This window comes from Chanodichthys erythropterus, chromosome 19, assembly GCF_024489055.1.
Source record: "Chanodichthys erythropterus isolate Z2021 chromosome 19, ASM2448905v1, whole genome shotgun sequence".
Taxonomy (NCBI): Eukaryota; Metazoa; Chordata; class Actinopteri; order Cypriniformes; family Xenocyprididae; genus Chanodichthys; species Chanodichthys erythropterus.
In genome coordinates this window covers 10,956,126-10,975,135 of record NC_090239.1, presented here as the reverse complement: position 1 = coordinate 10,975,135, position 19,010 = coordinate 10,956,126, and the positions used below count along the sequence as shown (strand labels likewise).

Below are 19,010 nucleotides of genomic sequence, written 5' to 3'. Positions count from 1 at the left end.
TCATTTTTACAAATAATTGGAATATAATTTCAAAAATATTGATACAAAAATTCTAATATTTTTCTAGTCTGCATTTACATTGCTTATTATTATTCTTATTATTGCATATTTTTGTCCCGTGCTATGGTTATGGTAGCAATTTTGAACATGAATCCTGCATTTATATGTAGAAATCACTTCTGAAACTGCAGAGTGCAATTCACGAGTTCACATATCCATATAATTAAATGGAGTAAAGTTTTGCGTATTTGGCGTGCTGTCCAGGGAGAGGGCTCCGAGCTCGGAATTTTGGCCCGAACCCAGAGTACTCCCCCCAGTGTGGTAGAAGTAGATAGAACTATAAGTGGGGAGATGGGGTGGAGGAGGGATGCTGATAAACTCTCAGATGAACAGAAGTCAGTCTGCTGAATTTATACCTTTGACATTGGTTGAGTTGATTAACTGAATGCTCTCCACCTGTGCTAATTAGGTTAATTATCTGAACTTGCTCCTCCCGAATTTTGTTAATAAAACATCATTTGGTGGTCGGTCCTCTCATAGCATGAGAAACAAAACTTATATTAAAATTCTGAATGTATTATATATGAAGCATGCAAAGAGAGTCAGGTGTGAGATATAGGCTACATTAAGTATTGCATCTTTTGATATAGTTTAAAAAAAAAAAAAAACGGTACGCTTTGAAATCATAATTGCAGCGCATTGCTTTGTTTTAAACCCCAAACATCTTACTTAAACGTTCTTCATTAACAGTTATCCAGTTATTTGTAATAAGTTATGTCATTTAAAAAAAAAAAAAAATTAAAAGTAGTTTCAATGTAGCTAGCTACTTTTTGATAGTAACTTGTAGTGTAGCTAACTACTTTTTAAAAGGGTAGCTTGACTGTACTTTAACTACTTTAATTTATGAATAACTTGTAGCTTGTCAAACTACAGTTTCAGAGTAGCTTCCCCAACACTGGTGATTTCGGAGAGGCTAGCGATAGCAAGCTAGCTTTGAAAGCTTAAGATCTCACTCTCTCTGAATGCGCACCGCCAGAGCAGTCTGCAAAGCATCACGAGAGACAGCATTAAATTACCTCATGCCTCAAAGCACATAACATTACAATATCAATTAACGTAAAAAATAGGGCTGCAACAACGAATCAATAAAATCAATAAAATTCGATTATTAAAAGAGTTGGCAACGAATTTCATTATCGATTCGTTGTGTCGCGCGACTATTACGAGATGTTTGAGTATAAAAAAGCTTGGTTGAGCGCGAAGCAGAGCGGAGCAAAAATAAATAGCAGAGCGGAGGTAGAGGAAAGACCATCGGAGAGTAAGCAAGTTTGTGAATATTTTAAATAAACAAGGAAAAACAAAATAATAGCGATCCCTCTGTCATTCAGTGTTATTGTGGCTACGTTCAGCAAGACGCAAGACGTGTCGCTATGGAAACATTAAAGGCAGACGTTCTAAAATAACGGTCGCCTTAAAAAAACTATAAAATATTTTAAACTCACGCTCGAAAGGGTGAATATTAATCAAACAACAAAAGACAGAGAAAATCACTCACTGCTCTTTAGCTTTAGGATTTATTATATACTAAATATATGTAATCCATAAGGAATGTTGTATGCAAGTTGTTATAAAGAATGCATATATCATTCATTGAAAAGAAGACATTTTGTTCTTCTTTAGGAGGAGTGGTTTTATTTAATTATAAGACAATATTTTTTTATGTCACAGCAGTTAAATCTGTGTCTGTATTGCATGTTCAAATTTTAATATTATTCATATTAATAGGTTAATACAGTATATGTTTTCTCCAGGAGTATATAATGGGTTTGGAAATTTTAGAGAAATTCTTAATGCATTACAATTTAACTAAACCCGTTAGATTTAGTCAACTAAAATCTTTTGATATAGTCAACTACTAAAACAATTCAAATGACTAAACCTTAATAAAAATGAATGGCATTTTAGTCAAAAGACTATGACTAAAACTAAATAAAAATTTTCTGTCAAAATTAACACTGATCTGTTGTCATGTATTTATTCTGTGCTTTGTCCCATATCGGTTACTGTTGACAAATATATTTGGGAGTGAGTGAGTAGTGTAGAGAAGAAGTTCTACCTTTCAAACAAATCCTGTTAAGTTTTCTGAATTGATTTTTTTTCTTTATTAAAAAAAAAAAAAAACCTGTATATTTGGCAGATGTAAAGCATACATGTGTATGTTTTTTTGGGTTAGTTCATTTGTTTTTTGTTTTTTATTACTTTAACTGCTCAGGGATGTTAAAAGAGCAACCTGTTTTTGCACGTTCTGAGGATTTTTTGCCATGTGAATTTGCACTGTAAGTTCTGTTTTTGAATAAAAGGTTGGAAATTAATGTTTTTTCCCCCGATTCATCGATTAATCGTAAAAATAATCAACAGATTAATCGATTTTGAAATAGTATTGAATATTGAAATAATCGTTAGTTGCAGCCCTAGTAAAAAACATACAGAGCTCTGACTTATAACACCTGACTTCTGCATATTCATTTTGGTGTTGATAGTGTTGACATAGAAAGCATAAATCTGAGTCTGAGGACATGAACAGCTTTGAGTAGAACGTCACTGGTTGCCTTTTTGGTTTGGGAGAAACTGTAAAAGATGGCTGCAGTTTGTTTGTGGTGCTCAGTAACTGTCTGTCTACAACTCTGCAAAGCTTCATGAAACAAGCTGATGACGTGTGATGTCTGCGCAAGCTGGGTGCGCAGAGGTATGGAAATACATATGTTGACGGACATGCTATTGCATTTGGATTGATTCGGATGATTTTTTGGTCCTGAGACTTCCACAGAAGATATAGATTTTTGAATATATAGACCTCTTCTATTATTGATTACTATCAGGATGTGAAGAGAGTTTCAACCAGTATAACAAAAAGTGTTTATGAGAAACATTGCCTACCCTACCTTTAAATGAGGAATGCAACAAAGAGCCAACAATATTTGAAGCACACAATGCCAAGTTTAAAATGAATGAACAAGCTAGGCAGAAATTAAATGCAAAAAATACAAGAGAATACATTTTCTAAGATATTTACTGTAAAACAAGACAAAAATGCTTTTTTTTTTTTTTTTTTTTCCTTCAGTATGTGTGTGCATTATATGTCCCCTTAAGCACACATGCTGGCTGGGGCAATGTATTTACCTAGGTTATTTTTGGAGCGACGATGTTCGAAATAAATCTGCAAAATTAATCAGCACCGGTACAATGACACTACTATAAAAACCGCTCCGAAAAAAAATGCAGCTCGTTTAAGCAGAGGTTATCTTAATTTATGATGTGTATATGTGGAGCTGAGAGGTTGCTCTCAAGCCGAGGGGTGTGTGTGTGCGTCGTGCACACAGCTTCCAGTGTTCCTGCATGAGACACAGCAACACCCACACGCACAACGCGATCGCTCACACGCAAACCTCCGCACTCCGTCGCGGCTATGTAAGCGCTTTCTGTCAGCGAGGGCCTGGAAAGTCTGGCCACTAACGTTATGGATGATCTCGCTCGCTCTCGAATGTTGAAAAGGGTCCGTTGACCCCCGCTAAATTAGTTAGAAAATGAAGAATGCTACCAGCGCTCGCCGTCTCTCCAACTCTCACTCACCTCATTTCATGGTTGCACTCACTGTGCGGTAGTCAGATGGATTGCCAAGTCATTAATCAAAGGTGATCCATTTTTTTTTTATGCTTTCATAAATGAAAAGGCATTTCTTTATTTATTTAGTGTGACAGTTTGGCGGCACAGGAGGCCAATGCACTCATGTCTTATAATCTGCTTGTCAAAGCCAGTTAACCTTCTGAGGGAGAAATAAATACGAATTCTGCACTCAACTTATCAACACGTGCGACGGCAGCGCTGGCTCTGTTTGCGGAGACTGGAAGCTACCGCTGAACTTGACATAAAAAATGTTAAAATGGAGTTAATGTGTTTCCAAAGTGGATAATTATGTTCTCACTCCAACTTGTTGTGATACAAAAATTGTGGTTGACATTCAAACCTTGGAGTCTGGTGGTGATATTCCAGTGAATGTAATCAAATTTGACTCTTTTTCAGGAGGGACGTAATTGTCCTGCTGATTCCAGTAAGACGCGTTGCGGTTGTGAGGTTACGTTATGTAGATATCTTGCCAAGCAGGAAACAATCAGTGTGCGCATTTAATCACGTACTGTTAACAGTCGCCACTGTAGGGTCAAAGGGGCCAAGGGTTAATCTTCTTATGGGACTTGTAAGACACATTATTCCTTGAGGGTTTTGATGGTGATTTTCAAATGGAAAATCTGCCTTCCTACCTCCCTTTCATGCCCCTCCGATGGAGACACAGAGACTAGGGCTAGCGTGATTGCTCTCACGGTGACTCGCTCGCTCTGACGGCCACTTTCACGTTGTAAACAGCTTCTCAGCCAAATGGATTGTTCCGTCTGCCCTGCTGTTTACACGGGGGCCAATTACGTGACGCTTAATTTCATGAAAACAGGGACGTCTGAAGATTGGCATCGCTGAAATGTGGGCTGATATGGCTGCGCTTGAAGCGGGAGATACGCAGCTGAAATGTTCCAGATAACCGGTTTGTCGGTGGCCCGACTCCCCCAATCCCTCTCTTACACCCCTGAGGCTCTTTTACGCTGTCTGTCTTCAAAGTTCCCTAAGTTTATTCCATCATTCCAGCGTGTTTTTCATTTGCTCTGTACAGTGTTTGATATTGTGTCTTGTTGAAAACCCTAAGGCTTGGATTGTTTTCAAGCAATTCGGAAATGTAAATCTCCAAAAGGATGACCAAAACTACAAAGTTCATACTCAATTAATCATTGGATTTTCTAAACCACTAATCAATCTTAAGAAAGCCAGAATGAATCCAAGAACCCCAAGTCTTTCAATTGGGTAACTTGCACATAAACAGAATGATTATTCACACAGTTTTTCCATTGTAGGTCTCTAAAACTATCTTCGGTTTCACTTGTTAATCTACCAAGTCTGTGTATTTTGTTGTTGTCGCCTCTTTGTTCATCTAGACTCCATTTCTTTACTCCTTTGTTTTTTCCCTAGACACATCAAAGTTGCAGAATCCAAGTCGAAAACAGTCAGTGTCCCGGAGCCTGAAGCACCTTTTTCACTCCTCTACTAAATTTGTCAAGACTCTCAAAAGGTGGTATGAGCATACTGCAGAAAATAGGTGGCACTTTCCATAACTGGGTTACACATTGGTTTCACATTCATTTTATAACAGAATTAGAGACGTAAATGGTTACTGTGGTATTGTTAGATGTGCATGAAAGTAGTTTTGTGCATATCAAATGTCTGTATCCTCACTCTTAAAGGGTTAGTTCAACTAAAAATGGAAATTCTGTCATTAATTACTCATGATGTTCCAAACCCGCAAGACCTTCATTCATCTTTGGGACACAAATTAAGATATTCTTGATGAAATCCGAGAGATCTCTGACCATGTGACTACAGTGGTTCAACCTTAGAAGCAATGAGAATACTTTTTGTGCACAAAAACAAAACCAAAATTTCTTCTCTTTTGTTGAATACAGTCGATATTTTTGTTTTGTTTTTGTGAACAAAAAGTATTCTAGTCGCTTCATAAAATTAAGGTTGAACCACTGTAGTCACAAGGACTATTTTAACGATGTCTTTATGGGCTACCTTTATGGGCCTTGAAAGTGGTAATTAAATTGCTGTCTATGGAGGGGTCAGAGAGCTCTTGGATTTCATCAAAAATATCTTAATTTGTGTTCTGGAGATGAACAAAGCTCTTATGGGTTTGGAACGACATGAGGGTGAGTAATTAATATAGGAATTTTCATTTTTGGGTGAACTAACCCTTTAAAATGGTGTAATTTGGCCTGTTCCACCTCAAAGGTCTTGATCTTCTCAACTGAATCCAACAATTAAAATCATACAACAATGTCATCATTTTAAAATAATCTTTTGAATATTTAATTAACTGTTTATTATGCATTTATTTATAATTATAATTTCTTTTTTAATGAGCTGTGATAGTAAATTAACTGTAAAAAAGCATTTTTTAATTGGTAACTTAAGCAAACACATATAAGGATAATTTGTATGTGGCTTTGGATAAAAGTGCCTGCTAAATGAATAAGTGTAAAATATAAATGTAATATTTTGTTTGCCCTTCACATAGTTGATCTAATAGAAAAAAAGATTCACTTTTTGAAAGTTATTTGTACTCTGTTCTTGGAAAGTGGATTATATAATACACATTATAGCTTAATATGCTGCATTCGTCTTATTCTGAATAGGTTCTCTTGGCTGTCTTCTTTTTTTTTTTTCAGGGGAGTTTATATAGCATCAGTATTTTACCATAAGGACAGTCTGCTAGTGACTAATGAGGATCAGATCCCCATAGTGGAGGTGGACGACTCATACAGCAGCTCCCTCATGCAGGACTTTCTGTGGTTCACCAAGGTATGTAAAAACATACAGTCACCCGCGACATTAAGCAGCGGAGAGGTCAGCACGGAGATACTGCACTGAAGTAACGTGCGTTTTATTAACGCTGAACTGAAACATACATTTTCAATGTTTTCGTAACACATCTCTTTGACAAGCATCAATATTTTTGTTGGTTTCTTCCAAATGCAGCCTGTGGTCAGCTTAGCGTCCTAAATATATTCTGTCAAAGTGAACAGTCACCACACTTTTGACGTTAGACCACGCGTTTGTAATTAGCCCATCATTACAAGGCTAAAGTGGTGTGATGCAAGAAACAGAGACAGTCTTAGCAGAATATAGCTCTTTGTTTGATGGCCAAATACTTCTAGATTTTATGGTGAGATTGGAGGTAAAGTTATACTCATGGAACGAGCCTCGCAGCATTTTAAGCGCTCATGTCCACATCCAAATGTTTATTTTACAACTTGTCTCCTAATATGCGACTAGAAAATGAAAGTTTGTCAAGGCAGATTTTGATGTTGGCTTGATAAACCTTGTCTTAAAGTTTAAAATAGTTTGAAGGTTAAACAGTCACATAAACAGGCAGGCACATAGATGGACTCTCATGGGTCTCTTACTTTTCTGTTTAAAGCACTTTATTCTGGAGTGCATTTTTTTCTTTTGCGTTTTCTGTTCCGCATGGTAAAATAAGCACTCAACTAAGACACTTATAACTAGCCCAGTAGGGATTGTTTCATCACTGAAAATAAAGCACTCTGGCATTGATGCAAAGACTTTGAATGATGTCGAGGAATTAAGTAAATTGCTTCCTCCAACTTCACAAGTGTGCGTGTGTTTGTTTTGCAGCTGTCCTGTATGTGGGAGGACGTCCGGTGGCTGAGACAGAGCCTGGCAGTCTCCACCTCTTCCTCTTCCACTCTGCAGTCCAGACAGAAGATGCTGGCGGCCGCGGGCCAACTGCAGGTTTGCCAACCCGTGATGAGCCTTGCTAACAATTTATCACTATAATGGGAATGAAATTGAAAATGAGTGGGATAATCCCTTATGAGAGATTCTGTGCAGAGTGTGTGTCTGTGTTTGTGTTTGAGCATATTTTATTTTGCGTAATAATTATCCTGGCCAACATGCAGTACGTAACTGTTTTCTTATTACAAAAATATCTTTTTTTTTCCTGGAAGTTGAATTAAAATATTTTCAATATTTCATTTTACATTGGTATAAGAATCAAACCATTATTTAATTTATTTATATATTATTATTTAATGATATTATATAATTTTGTAATTGTAAAATTTTTATACATACATATATACACTCACTGGCCACTTTATTAGGTGCACCTGTTCAACTCCCTTTTAATGCAAATATCTAATCAGCCAATCACATGGCAGCAACTCAATGCATTTAGGCATGCAGATATGGTCAAGACGATCTGCTAAAGTTCAAACTGAGCATCAGAATGGGGAAGAAAGGTGATTTAAGTGACTTTAAACATGGCGTGGTTGTCGGTGCCAGACGTGCTGGTCTGAGTATTTCAGAAACTGCTGATCTACTGGGATTTTCACACACAAACATCTCTAGAGTTTACAGAGAATGGTCCGAAAAAGAGAAAATATCCAGTAAGCAGAAGTTCTGTGGGCAAAGATGCCTTGTTGATGCCAGAGGTCAGAGGAGAATGGCCATACTGGGTCGAGCTGATAGAAAGGCAACTCAAATAACCACTCATTGAAGTATAGTATGCAGAAGAGCATCTCTGAATGCACAACACGTCGAACCTTGAAGCAGATGGGCTACAGCAGCAGAAAATCACACTGGGTGCCACTCGTGTCAGCTAATGACATAAAACTGAGGCTACAATTCACACGGGCTCACCAAAATTTGATAATGGAACATTGGAAAATCGTTGCCTGGTCTGATGAGTCTCGATTTCTGCTGCAACATTCAGATGGTAGGAAGAGAATTTGGCGTAAACAACATGAAAGCATGGATCCATCCTGCCTTGTATCAGTTGTTCAGGCTGGTAGTGGTGTAATGGTGTAGGACATATTTTCTTGGCACACTTTGGGCCCCTTAGTACCAATTAAGCATCGTTTAAACACCACAGCCTACCTGAGTACTGTTGCAGAACATGTCCATCCCTTTATGACCACAGTGTACCCACCTTCTGATGGCTACTGTGCCATTTCACAAACCTCAAATTATCTCAAACTGGTTTCTTGAACATGACAATGAGTTCACTATATTCAAATGGCCTACACAGTCACCAGATCTCAATCCATTAGAGCACCTTTGGGATGTGGTGGAAAAGGAGATTTGCATCATGGATTTTTAATTTTGAGAGAATTACACATCTGTCCACACATTCATAAGTACTTGGTGCTTTGTCCTTTTTGTCAGGCACTTTAAATTCCTATTGTCATAAATCAAAAGCATAATGACATATAAAGATAATCACAACCTAAATAATTAAAAATATTTTTAAAAGGTTTTTTTATTGTTGTTGTGGGCTCCATGTACAGAGGGTAAATAAGAATTCTGGAGAACTAACGTCCTTTTCACATCTTGTCTATTCCTCTATCCTTTTCCTTATCCAAACAGAATCTTCTGGGAACTCACAACTTGGGCCGAGTCCACTATGAGCCCATTAAAGATCGTCATGGGAATGTGCTGCTTGTGACAGTGAGAGAGATGGACAGCTTCTATTCCTTTTTCAATGGGAAGTGGATGCAGGTATCCAAACTGCAGAGTCAGAGAAAGTCTCTGTCTACTCCTGAGGAACCATATGCCCTGGACATCCTCCTCATAACCATACAGGTGAGCACAGCTCTGTCATTACTGATACCTCAAATCATCCACCATTGATTTTTTTTTTTTCTTCAGAAGAAGAATCTAATTTAAACTGTTATTTTGATTATAGGACATTCTGGCCTATCAGAGACGGAGTCAGCACCGACTGTCCTCTGGGCTTTATCTGGGTTACCTAAAGCTCAGCAGCTCTGTGGATCAGATCAAAGTGCTGGTTCCTCAACGTATGCCCAACATGCTCTGCCACACCAAGATACGAGACAACTGGAATGTGTCAAGGTTAGCTTAGAGTGTTCTCATCATGTTTTTGACTTGCTCTTAGTTTTACAACTATTTCCTATTATTTGCTTTTTTTTTCTGTAAATCAGAGTTGTCAAACTCATTTTTGGTCATGGACCAGATTAAACCAATTTTTTTGGTTTGTTAAACTTACCGTACCCATAGATGGAAACCAAGCCAATGCCAATGCAGGCAATTTACCATAGGGAATATATGGTTTTTAAAGCTTTTTAACAGTTAATAATTAATAGCGCCTCCTATGGTCCAATCTCTATAAAAGATAAAAGTTTGCATGGTTGTTTATAATCATATCGCATTGGCTCACCTAATTTTGGTGAAGTTTTGAGTTTTAATTTAGGATTTATAGGCTTTTGAGTACATTTTGCCATGCCCATTTTCTAAATTATAATTATAGTATTTTTTTTATATATATATATATATAATTATTGGCCTAGACAGAATTGTTCTGCAGTGGTTTTATTTAGGTTGAGCGAAAAACCTAGGACTAGTTCGCAATTATTATTATTTTTTTTTTTAAATTCTCAAATATTAAATGAAAGATTTGATTCATAGTAGTGGTTCTTGAGGCAAAGTTGTTCAGAATGAGGAGATCTATCATATGATGAATGTTGAGTGTATGTGCGAAACACCGTGTTATTACAGATGCATAAAACTCGTTAGCACCACCTGGTGGCCGATTTCTTTCAAACTTTGCACAGACCTCTAGGGCCATGAGTTGAACAGGCCCGCCAAGTTTTGTGTCGATCGGCCTCTGTTAACCCTGTCTAATAGGTGCTCAAATTTCACTGGCCAATGGCGGCCATGTTTTTTGATACACGTGAATGTCCTCATAGACTGTCGTGGCACCTTGGACAAAGACAACGTATGCCAATTTACAAGTCAATCGGACTAACAGTTGTGTAGTTATAGCTGTTTTCATGGGGTTTTTTTCTTCATGTTATAGCATGTTATGGCAAATCTCTGCAATTCTTTTCTTGTGACCAAAGATTGAGCCCGAGTTTAGTGAAAATATCTTATTCTGTTGAAAAGTTAAAGCCATTTTAATAAAAGTGGCCCATCCACTTCAGACTTTTGCCATCCCTTAGTGATGGGGAATCAAAATTTCAATTTCAATTTCTTTTTTTAAATTTATTGACAATCAGTCTTCAGAGAATCTTGCTGCACTGGTTTGGTTTGGATTGGTTCAGATCAGGCTAAAAACCTAGGACTTTTTTTTTTTAAAAAAAATCCAAAATACCAGCCCTCAAAGTTTTAAGTCTATACGAATTATGGTTTGGTCTGCCCGATCACTTCTAGGGGAGAATGCTGATCCTTGGAAATTAACAATTACAATAGGGTTTGATGCGATGAGACGTGTTGTCCTGTTTGTTCATGTGATGTTCAACACAAAGCCTATTGTCATGAGCTACACCCACAAAGTTTTGGGAAAATAACCTGGGTTGTTTAGTTGAAAAATGCAAATTTGTGCAATTTAAAAGAAAGATATGCAACACAACAAATGATAGAATTTATTGGTCCTGCTTTAGGGAAAATAGAATATATTCCGAATATTATACTAATATAGCAAATTAATGTGAATTATGTTTTAGCATATTTTTTCATTAATTCGTCCTGCATTTTGCAGTTCATAAGGCAGTTCTCAGGAGCCTTTTTTTAATAAAGTCTGTTTTCATCTCACAAATATTGAAGAAAAAAGACCCTAGGTGTTGAAAGCATTGGAGAGAAACGGCACAGTTAAAGCATGTATTCAAAGCCTGTAATAAAAGCGTACAATGATTTTCTTCTTTTTTATTCATTTATCGATTTTACTAAAATGCCAGCAAATATATGTACATCTTGACTCTTTATGAAAGTCTCTCGTGCAGTCTAATGAATGTTCTTGAAGATTTTAACATTTTATTGCAACGAATCAAGCTAATATTTCTCGCTGGTGAAGCAAATACGAGCTTTCCAGAGCGAGTGTACCTGAGAAGATTGAAATATGCCTGAACTCCGTGTCGGGCTCCCCCTCACCACAGGCTTACATAGTTTCTTGACACCACCATTTTTTACAGTCAAAACAAAACTGCTATTTGTTTTTGTTCGGTAAAGGAGCTATTTATTTATTTTCATCTCGGGTCATGGTGTTGACCTTGGTAGGTAGCTAGAGACAGGGAGAGTATTATCCTGCAGCTCTGTGTGGTAGTAAAACTAAATTTACTACGGGGCCGGACTGTGGAAGTCAGTGGGAGGTTCACACTGGATGATGCCCACTCATGGCTCGAGGAAAACCTCTGGAGCAAAGAAATTCTCCTTTTTTTCCACCATCCTACCCCCTAGACACTAGCCTTGAGGGTGTCCTTGAGACTAAGACCAAAATGCTCTATTTTGCCCCGTCATCATCTTACCCGCATACTATAAGCTGATACTTTTCATCTTCTCACAGTTTTTGTGAAATTTAGTGAAAATTAAATGAATTTTAAATTATTTTACCTCATTGTAAATATCTATTTTTCGTACTTCGTCAATTTATTTATTTATTAATTTTTTTGGCTCCATTAGGTCACCCACGCACATAACTGATTGGATGTTTAGGCCCTCTTGCCTCTAATGTACATAAGCAAGCAAAGAATCTAGGAATTATCTTTGATTCAGAGCTTAAATATGATAAGCGTGTAAATTCGGTGGTGAAAGCTGGCTTCTTTCATTTAAGGCGCACTGCAAAAGTGAAACCTTTTTTGTCTTTTAATGATTTGAAGCAGGTTATACGGGCTTTTATATTTTCAAGTTTGGACTATTGTAATTCATTGTATCTGGGGGCTTCCTTGTGTCCTGTTGAATTGCCTTCAACTCTTACAAAATGCAGTAAATATGCTTTTTGAAAGTGTTGTTACTTTTCTATTATTATTGGACATTTAACAACTTAGATTTTCTTAGTGTAGAATGTTTGGATTAAAAGGAATGGTTTTTAGTGGTTGGTCAGTAGCATCTCAACAAACCTTACTCCTTAAGACCTAACATGCCATCCCACTAGCCTTTGGAAACCCCTCTGTCAAGGGCACTTCTGGAAACAGTAATATAGAGCTGTGTGTATGTTGACTGAACGCTGTCTTTTCCCACCCAGGGATGAGTGGGAATGGCTGCAGTCACTGTCTGGCCCTGTGGAGGTGGAAAGAGCAGATCAGGCTACAGACTGCCTCCTCTTCTCTGAGCTCCAGATGGCCATTAAGAGTCTGCTGCACCATATCAATCTACCTCTCCACCAGGTACTGCAGTCTACAGGACAACTCTGTGGTAACTTGGTGTTAAGCACCACAATAATTAAGAAAGTAAAGTTTGTCAATATACTTTATTTTTAAAAATGATTAAAATAGCTTAAAATGCTATTTAGGCATTTGATTTGAAAAGACTGCTTGAAAAGAGAGATTTAAGTTTAAAGCTATATATAAACCTTGGGTAGTGTGAATACTTTGAGATCTATAGAAGCATTGATGATGGACGGATGGATGGATGGACACAGTACATATAAATATGGATGGATAGAGGAATAGATGGAAAAATAGAAACACTAATAGACATACTAGATAGATAGATAGATAGATAGATCAAAGATAGATGATAGGTAGATAGATAGATAGATAGATGATAGGTAGATGATAGGTAGATAGATAGATAGATAGATAGATAGATAGATAGATAGATAGATAGATAGATAGATAGATAGATAGATAGATAGATAGATAGATAGATAGATAGATAGATAGATAGACACAGCAAATATAGATAGATAGAGCAAAGATAGATAGATAGATAGATAGATAGATACAGCAAATATAGATAGATGGATGGATGGATGGATGGATGGATGGATGGATGGATGGATGGATGGATGGATGGATGGATGGATTGATGACAGATAGATGGATGAACGGATGTAATGATAGATGTGTGGATAGATAGATAGATAGATAGATAGACACAGCAAATATAGATAGATAGAGCAAAGATAGATAGATAGATAGATAGATAGAGCAAAGATAGATAGATAGATAGATAGATAGATAGATAGATAGATAGATAGATAGATAGATAGATAGATAGATAGATAGATAGATAGATACAGCAAATATAGATAGATGGATGGATGGATGGATGGATGGATGGATGGATGGATGGATGGATGGATGGATGGATGGATTGATGACAGATAGATGGATGAACGGATGTAATGATAGATGTGTGGATAGATAGATAGATAGATAGATAGATAGATAGATAGATAGATAGATAGATAGATAGATAGACACAGCAAATATAGATAGATAGAGCAAAGATAGATAGATAGATAGATAGATAGATAGATAGATAGATAGATAGATAGATAGATAGAGCAAAGATAGATAGATAGATAGATAGATAGATAGATAGATAGATAGATAGATAGATAGATAGATAGATAGATAGATAGATAGATAGATAGATAGATAGATAGATAGATAGATAGAGCAAATATAGATAGATGGATGGATGGATGGATGGATGGATGGATGGATGGATGGATGGATGGATGGATGGATTGATGACAGATAGATGGATGAACGGATGTAATGATAGATGTGTGGATAGATAGATAGATAGATAGATCAAATATGAATGGATGAATAGATAGATAAATAGAAAGACTAATAGATACTACATATAAATAGAGATGGATGGATGGATGGATGGATGGATGGATGGATGGATGGATGGATGGATGGATGGATGGATGGATGGATGGATGACAGATAGATGGATGAATGGATGTAATGATAGATGTGTGGATTGATGAATAGATATAAAATACATACTAATAGGCATACTATAGATACTCTTTCCATATATTTGTCAGAAGAATATCTTTATTTTTCGTCTGTAATATTTAAGTTATACATATAGTTTTGCTACTTAGTTACGGCATAACATTGTTACCCTCCAACCCCTGTGGGTTAAAGTCTGTGTGTGTGTGTGTGTGTGTGTGTGTGTGTGTGTGTGTGTGTGTGTGTGTGTGTGTCCCACACAGGCCAAGCACTTCCGTCTCTACACACACGAGGTGCTGGAGCTGGGTCACAATGTGTCCTTTCTTCTGCTGCTGCCCGCCTCAGACGACGTTTGCTCTGCCCCGGGACAGACCAACCCCTACACACCACACTCGGGGTTCCTCAACCTCCCTCTTCAAATGTTTGAGCTCGGTACACTGGCTTCTGTTTCAACCCCTACAATATTAGCTCAGTTGGCCTTATAAAAATCCACAGATTCCTCCCCCCTCTGCCCCCAGTCACACTCCCTTAGGACCTCTAGTAAATCAAGCAGACACACACACACACATGCAGACACCAGTGGGGTGGCGGTGCGCTCCACGGCTAGCCAAACAGCCACCCACCCCCCTCGCTGAGCCCAGACTGTGTAAAATAAGGAAAGGTTAAACAAGTAATCAATATTATAATCCAATAAAATGTGTTTTAAAGAATGGCGGATCATTTTCATTCAAATAGCAGGGTTTGTTTTCAGAAGCCAAGGCAAATCGTGTGCTTGTATGCTTAGCAGTGGTGCCAGTTAGAACACTTAGTAGCTTATTCAGCTGCTGTTGTGGGGAGAGTTTCAAACAACTTTTTAAACATTATACTGTGAGGTAGTTTCAGCCCAAACACCATACACTTGTAAACCACCCACAGATTTCCATTACAAAAACGTCTTTTAAAAAGATTCGTCAGTGTTTTTGGGACATTAATGATAACCTTCCTAGGGGCTCAATTTCATACAGCACACCACCCAGTGAAGTCAATTTCAGAAGTGCAATAACATCTCACTACTGTTACAGTGTCAATTACTAACTATAGTATTTTTATTTTGTCTCCCTGTGCAGTTCACTTCTGCTCATATAAGGAGAAATTTATCAGTCTTTATTGCCGGCTGTCCTCTGTGCTGGACCTGGACGGTCTAATTACCCAGCAGGCTTTCAGAGAGGCCATCACTGACTCAGAGGTGTCCACAGCCAAACAGAGACAACAGCACATATTGGACTACATTCAGGTATGGGGCAGCCCCTCTGTGAAGGAGAATGTAATTTTGTCTCTTTGTTTTTTTTTTTCTCCTCCCAAAGTAAATGATGAAGATTTGTCTTTGTAAGTTATAATATATTTTTTACATAAGATAATTTAGTGTTATATTGAATTTTGGAGCAAAACTAATTTTAAACAAGTTTCCTTTACTCTGTTATTTATTTTTATTTAACTGTGTTTACAAGATTATAAAGTACTGTTTAAAGGCCTTGATGCATATATATATATATATATATATATATATATATATATATATATATATATATATATATATATATATATATATATATATATCAAAATCTTTTTGTGTGACGTTTAAGTAAAACTTGTTCTGGTACTTTTTCTAAAATATTTTAATATAAAATATTTTTTACACAGTATTATTCAGTATTTTATTTAATACTGATGGAACAACACAGTTTTGAAACAAGCTTCTTTTTATAAAAAAATATAAAGTAATATATAAAGGCCTAGACGCATAAGTATAATTAAACAAAAAAATAGTTTGTCACCATATGCAAATTATTTTGATATAGCAGAATTTTCTTGGGTGACACTGAAGTATATACTTGCTCTTTTAGTTCTTTCTTGCTTGTCTCAAAGTAAACATGACAAAAAAATATTCATCTTTATAAATTAGAATATATTTAGAACATTATTCAGTATTATATTAAATATTGATGTAGCAACACAATTTAAAATACGCTTATTTTACTGTTTCTTTTTACAGAAATTATAAGTACTATATAAAGGCCTGGGCTCATAAATATAATAAAAAATAATTTGTCATCGTAAGGAAATTTTAAAGGATTAGTTTACTTTCAAATGAAAATTACCCCAAGCTTTACTCACCCACAAGCCATCCTAGGTGTATATGACGTAGACGAAGACAATCGTCTAATCCGAGCTTTATAATGGCAGTAATGCGCAACCAAATGAGTATGAGCTGAAGAAAGTGCTTCCATCCACATCCATCCATCATAAACATATTCCACATGGCTCCGGGGGGTTAATAAAGGCCTTCTGAAGCAAATTGATGCATTTTAAAAAAAATAAATAAAAAAAAAAAAAATCCATATTTAACAAGTTATGAAGTAAAATATAAAGCTTCTGCCAGACTGCCTTCCGTATTCAAGTAATGGAAAAAACAGAATTGGTTTTCGCGTCAGTTTCGTAAGTTGAATAGGGAAGGCATAGGACGTACAGTATAAGCTTTTTGAAGAATACAGAAGGCAGTCTGGTGAAAGCTGGATATTTTACTTCATAACTTGTTAAATATGGATTTTTTTTTTTTTTTTTTTTTTACAAAAAAATGCATCAATTTGCTTCAGAAGGCCTTTATTAACCCCCCGGAGCTGCGTGGAATATGTTTATGATGTATGGATATGGATGGAGACACTTTCTTCAGCTCATACTCGTTTGGTAGCGCATTACTGCCATTATAAGGCTTGGATGTGTCAGGATATTTATTAATATTTCTCTGATTGTCATTTACACCTAGGATGGCTTGAGGGTGAGTAAAGCTTGGGGTAATTTTCATTTGAAAGTGAACTAATCGTTCAAGTATATACTTGCTACCATGTAGCATTTTCTGCTCATTTCTTCACTTTAAAGTTGCCGTCGAACATTTTTTTTTACAAGATGTAATATAAGTCTAAGGTGTCCCCTGAATGTGTCTGTGAAGTTTCAGCTCAAAATACCCCATAGATTTTTTTTAATTAACTTTTTTAACTGTCTATTTTGGGGCATAATTAGAAATGCGCCGATTCATGCTGCGGCCCCTTTAATTGCTCGTGCTCTCCGCCCCCTCCCGAGCTCTCGACTCTATCATTGCATAAACAAAGTTCACACAGCTAATATAACCCTCAAAATGGATCTTTACAAAGTGTTCATCATGCATGCTGCATGCATACATCGGATTATGTAAGTATTGTATTTGGATGTTTACATTTGATTCTGAATAAGTTTGAGGCTATGCTCCGTGGCTAACAGCTAATGCTACACTGTTGGAGAGATTTATAAAGAATGAAGTTGTGTTTATGAATTATACAGACTGCAAGAGTTTAAAAATGAAAATAGCGACGGCTCTTGTCTCTGTGAATACAGTAAGAAACGATGGTAACTTTAACCACATTTAACAGTACATTAGCAACATGCTAACGAAACATTTAGAAAGACAATTTATAAATACCCCTAAAAATATCATGTTATCATGGATCATGTCAGTTATTATCGCTCCATCTGCCATTTTTCGCTATTGTTTTTGCTTGCTTACCACATCTGATGATTCAGCTGTGCACATCCAGACGTTAATACTTCCTGCCCTTGTTTAATGCCTTGAACATGAGCTGGCATATGCAAATATTGGGGGCTTACATATTAATGATCCCGACTGTTACGTAACAGTCAGTGTTATGTTGAGATTCACCTGTTCTTCGGAGGTCTTTTAAACAAGTGAGATTTATATAAGAATAAGGAAACAATGGAGTTTGAGACTCACTGTATGTCATTTCCATGTACTGAACTCTTGTTATCCAACTATGCCACGGTAAATTCAGTTTTTAATTCTAGGGCACCTTTAAGGTTTTCACAAGCTGTATCTCAAATAGCTATTTTATAATATCTGTATTATTTTGTGTTTAGTACAGTTTAATGTACATCATGGAGCCATAACATTAGTACAGGAATAATCTGCAAGTGAATCTCCATTTGCACATCCATCACAACAAATCCATTTCTCCCCAATTTAAATAATTTGTTGCGCTGCAGGCATTTTGCATTCAGAGGCATTCATCTTTTGCCAAGCTAACAGTGTTTTTGGTCTCTGAGAAGTTTGGGCTTTTACCCAAAATACTATTCTTTCACATATTCACCAGTCACTGAAAAAACGTTTGATGAATCACCTTGAACAAACATGGAATACATTACAGTAAAACAGTAAAATTATGAAAATGCAGTAAAAACAGTAAAATTTGGAAATTATTACAATCTAAACAAACTGTTCTATTTTAATATATTTTAAAATTATCATTTATTCCTGCATCAAAGCTGAATTTTCAGCGTCATTACTCCAGTCTGTCACATGATCCTTCAGAAATCCCTCTAATATGCTGATTTAGTGCTCAAGTAACATTTCTTATTGTTATCAATGTCAAAAACGACTTAGTATTTTTTAAGGATTTTATTGAATCCAAACTTTTGAATGGTGTACGTGGTAATTCCAGGGATTCAGATAGCGTCTTTTCTCAGTGCATGCAATGACTTAATGGGCTAGAAGAATTTTGCAACATATAGCAACAAACAGGTGTTCTGGATAGTGCTGTGGTGTTTTTTTTTTTTGCTATTTAGTGTTTGTACGCTACCTGAAATTATGCTTTA

The 19,010-nt window shown here is 36.5% G+C and overlaps 1 protein-coding gene across 2 annotated transcripts in view; it reads left to right on the top strand.

Annotated features, from left to right (window-relative positions):
* Positions 1-19,010, top strand: part of ankfn1a (ankyrin repeat and fibronectin type III domain containing 1a) — a 91,749-nt gene that overhangs the window by 65,121 nt on the left and 7,618 nt on the right. For both annotated transcript variants that reach the window (XM_067369637.1, XM_067369636.1), the window contains exons 15-22: positions 5,071-5,170; positions 6,327-6,459; positions 7,294-7,410; positions 9,046-9,261; positions 9,365-9,531; positions 12,656-12,797; positions 14,594-14,762; positions 15,437-15,603. In XM_067369637.1, the coding sequence (XP_067225738.1) occupies positions 5,071-5,170; positions 6,327-6,459; positions 7,294-7,410; positions 9,046-9,261; positions 9,365-9,531; positions 12,656-12,797; positions 14,594-14,762; positions 15,437-15,603 (1,211 nt within the window). The remainder of the gene's footprint in view (positions 1-5,070; positions 5,171-6,326; positions 6,460-7,293; positions 7,411-9,045; positions 9,262-9,364; positions 9,532-12,655; positions 12,798-14,593; positions 14,763-15,436; positions 15,604-19,010) is intronic.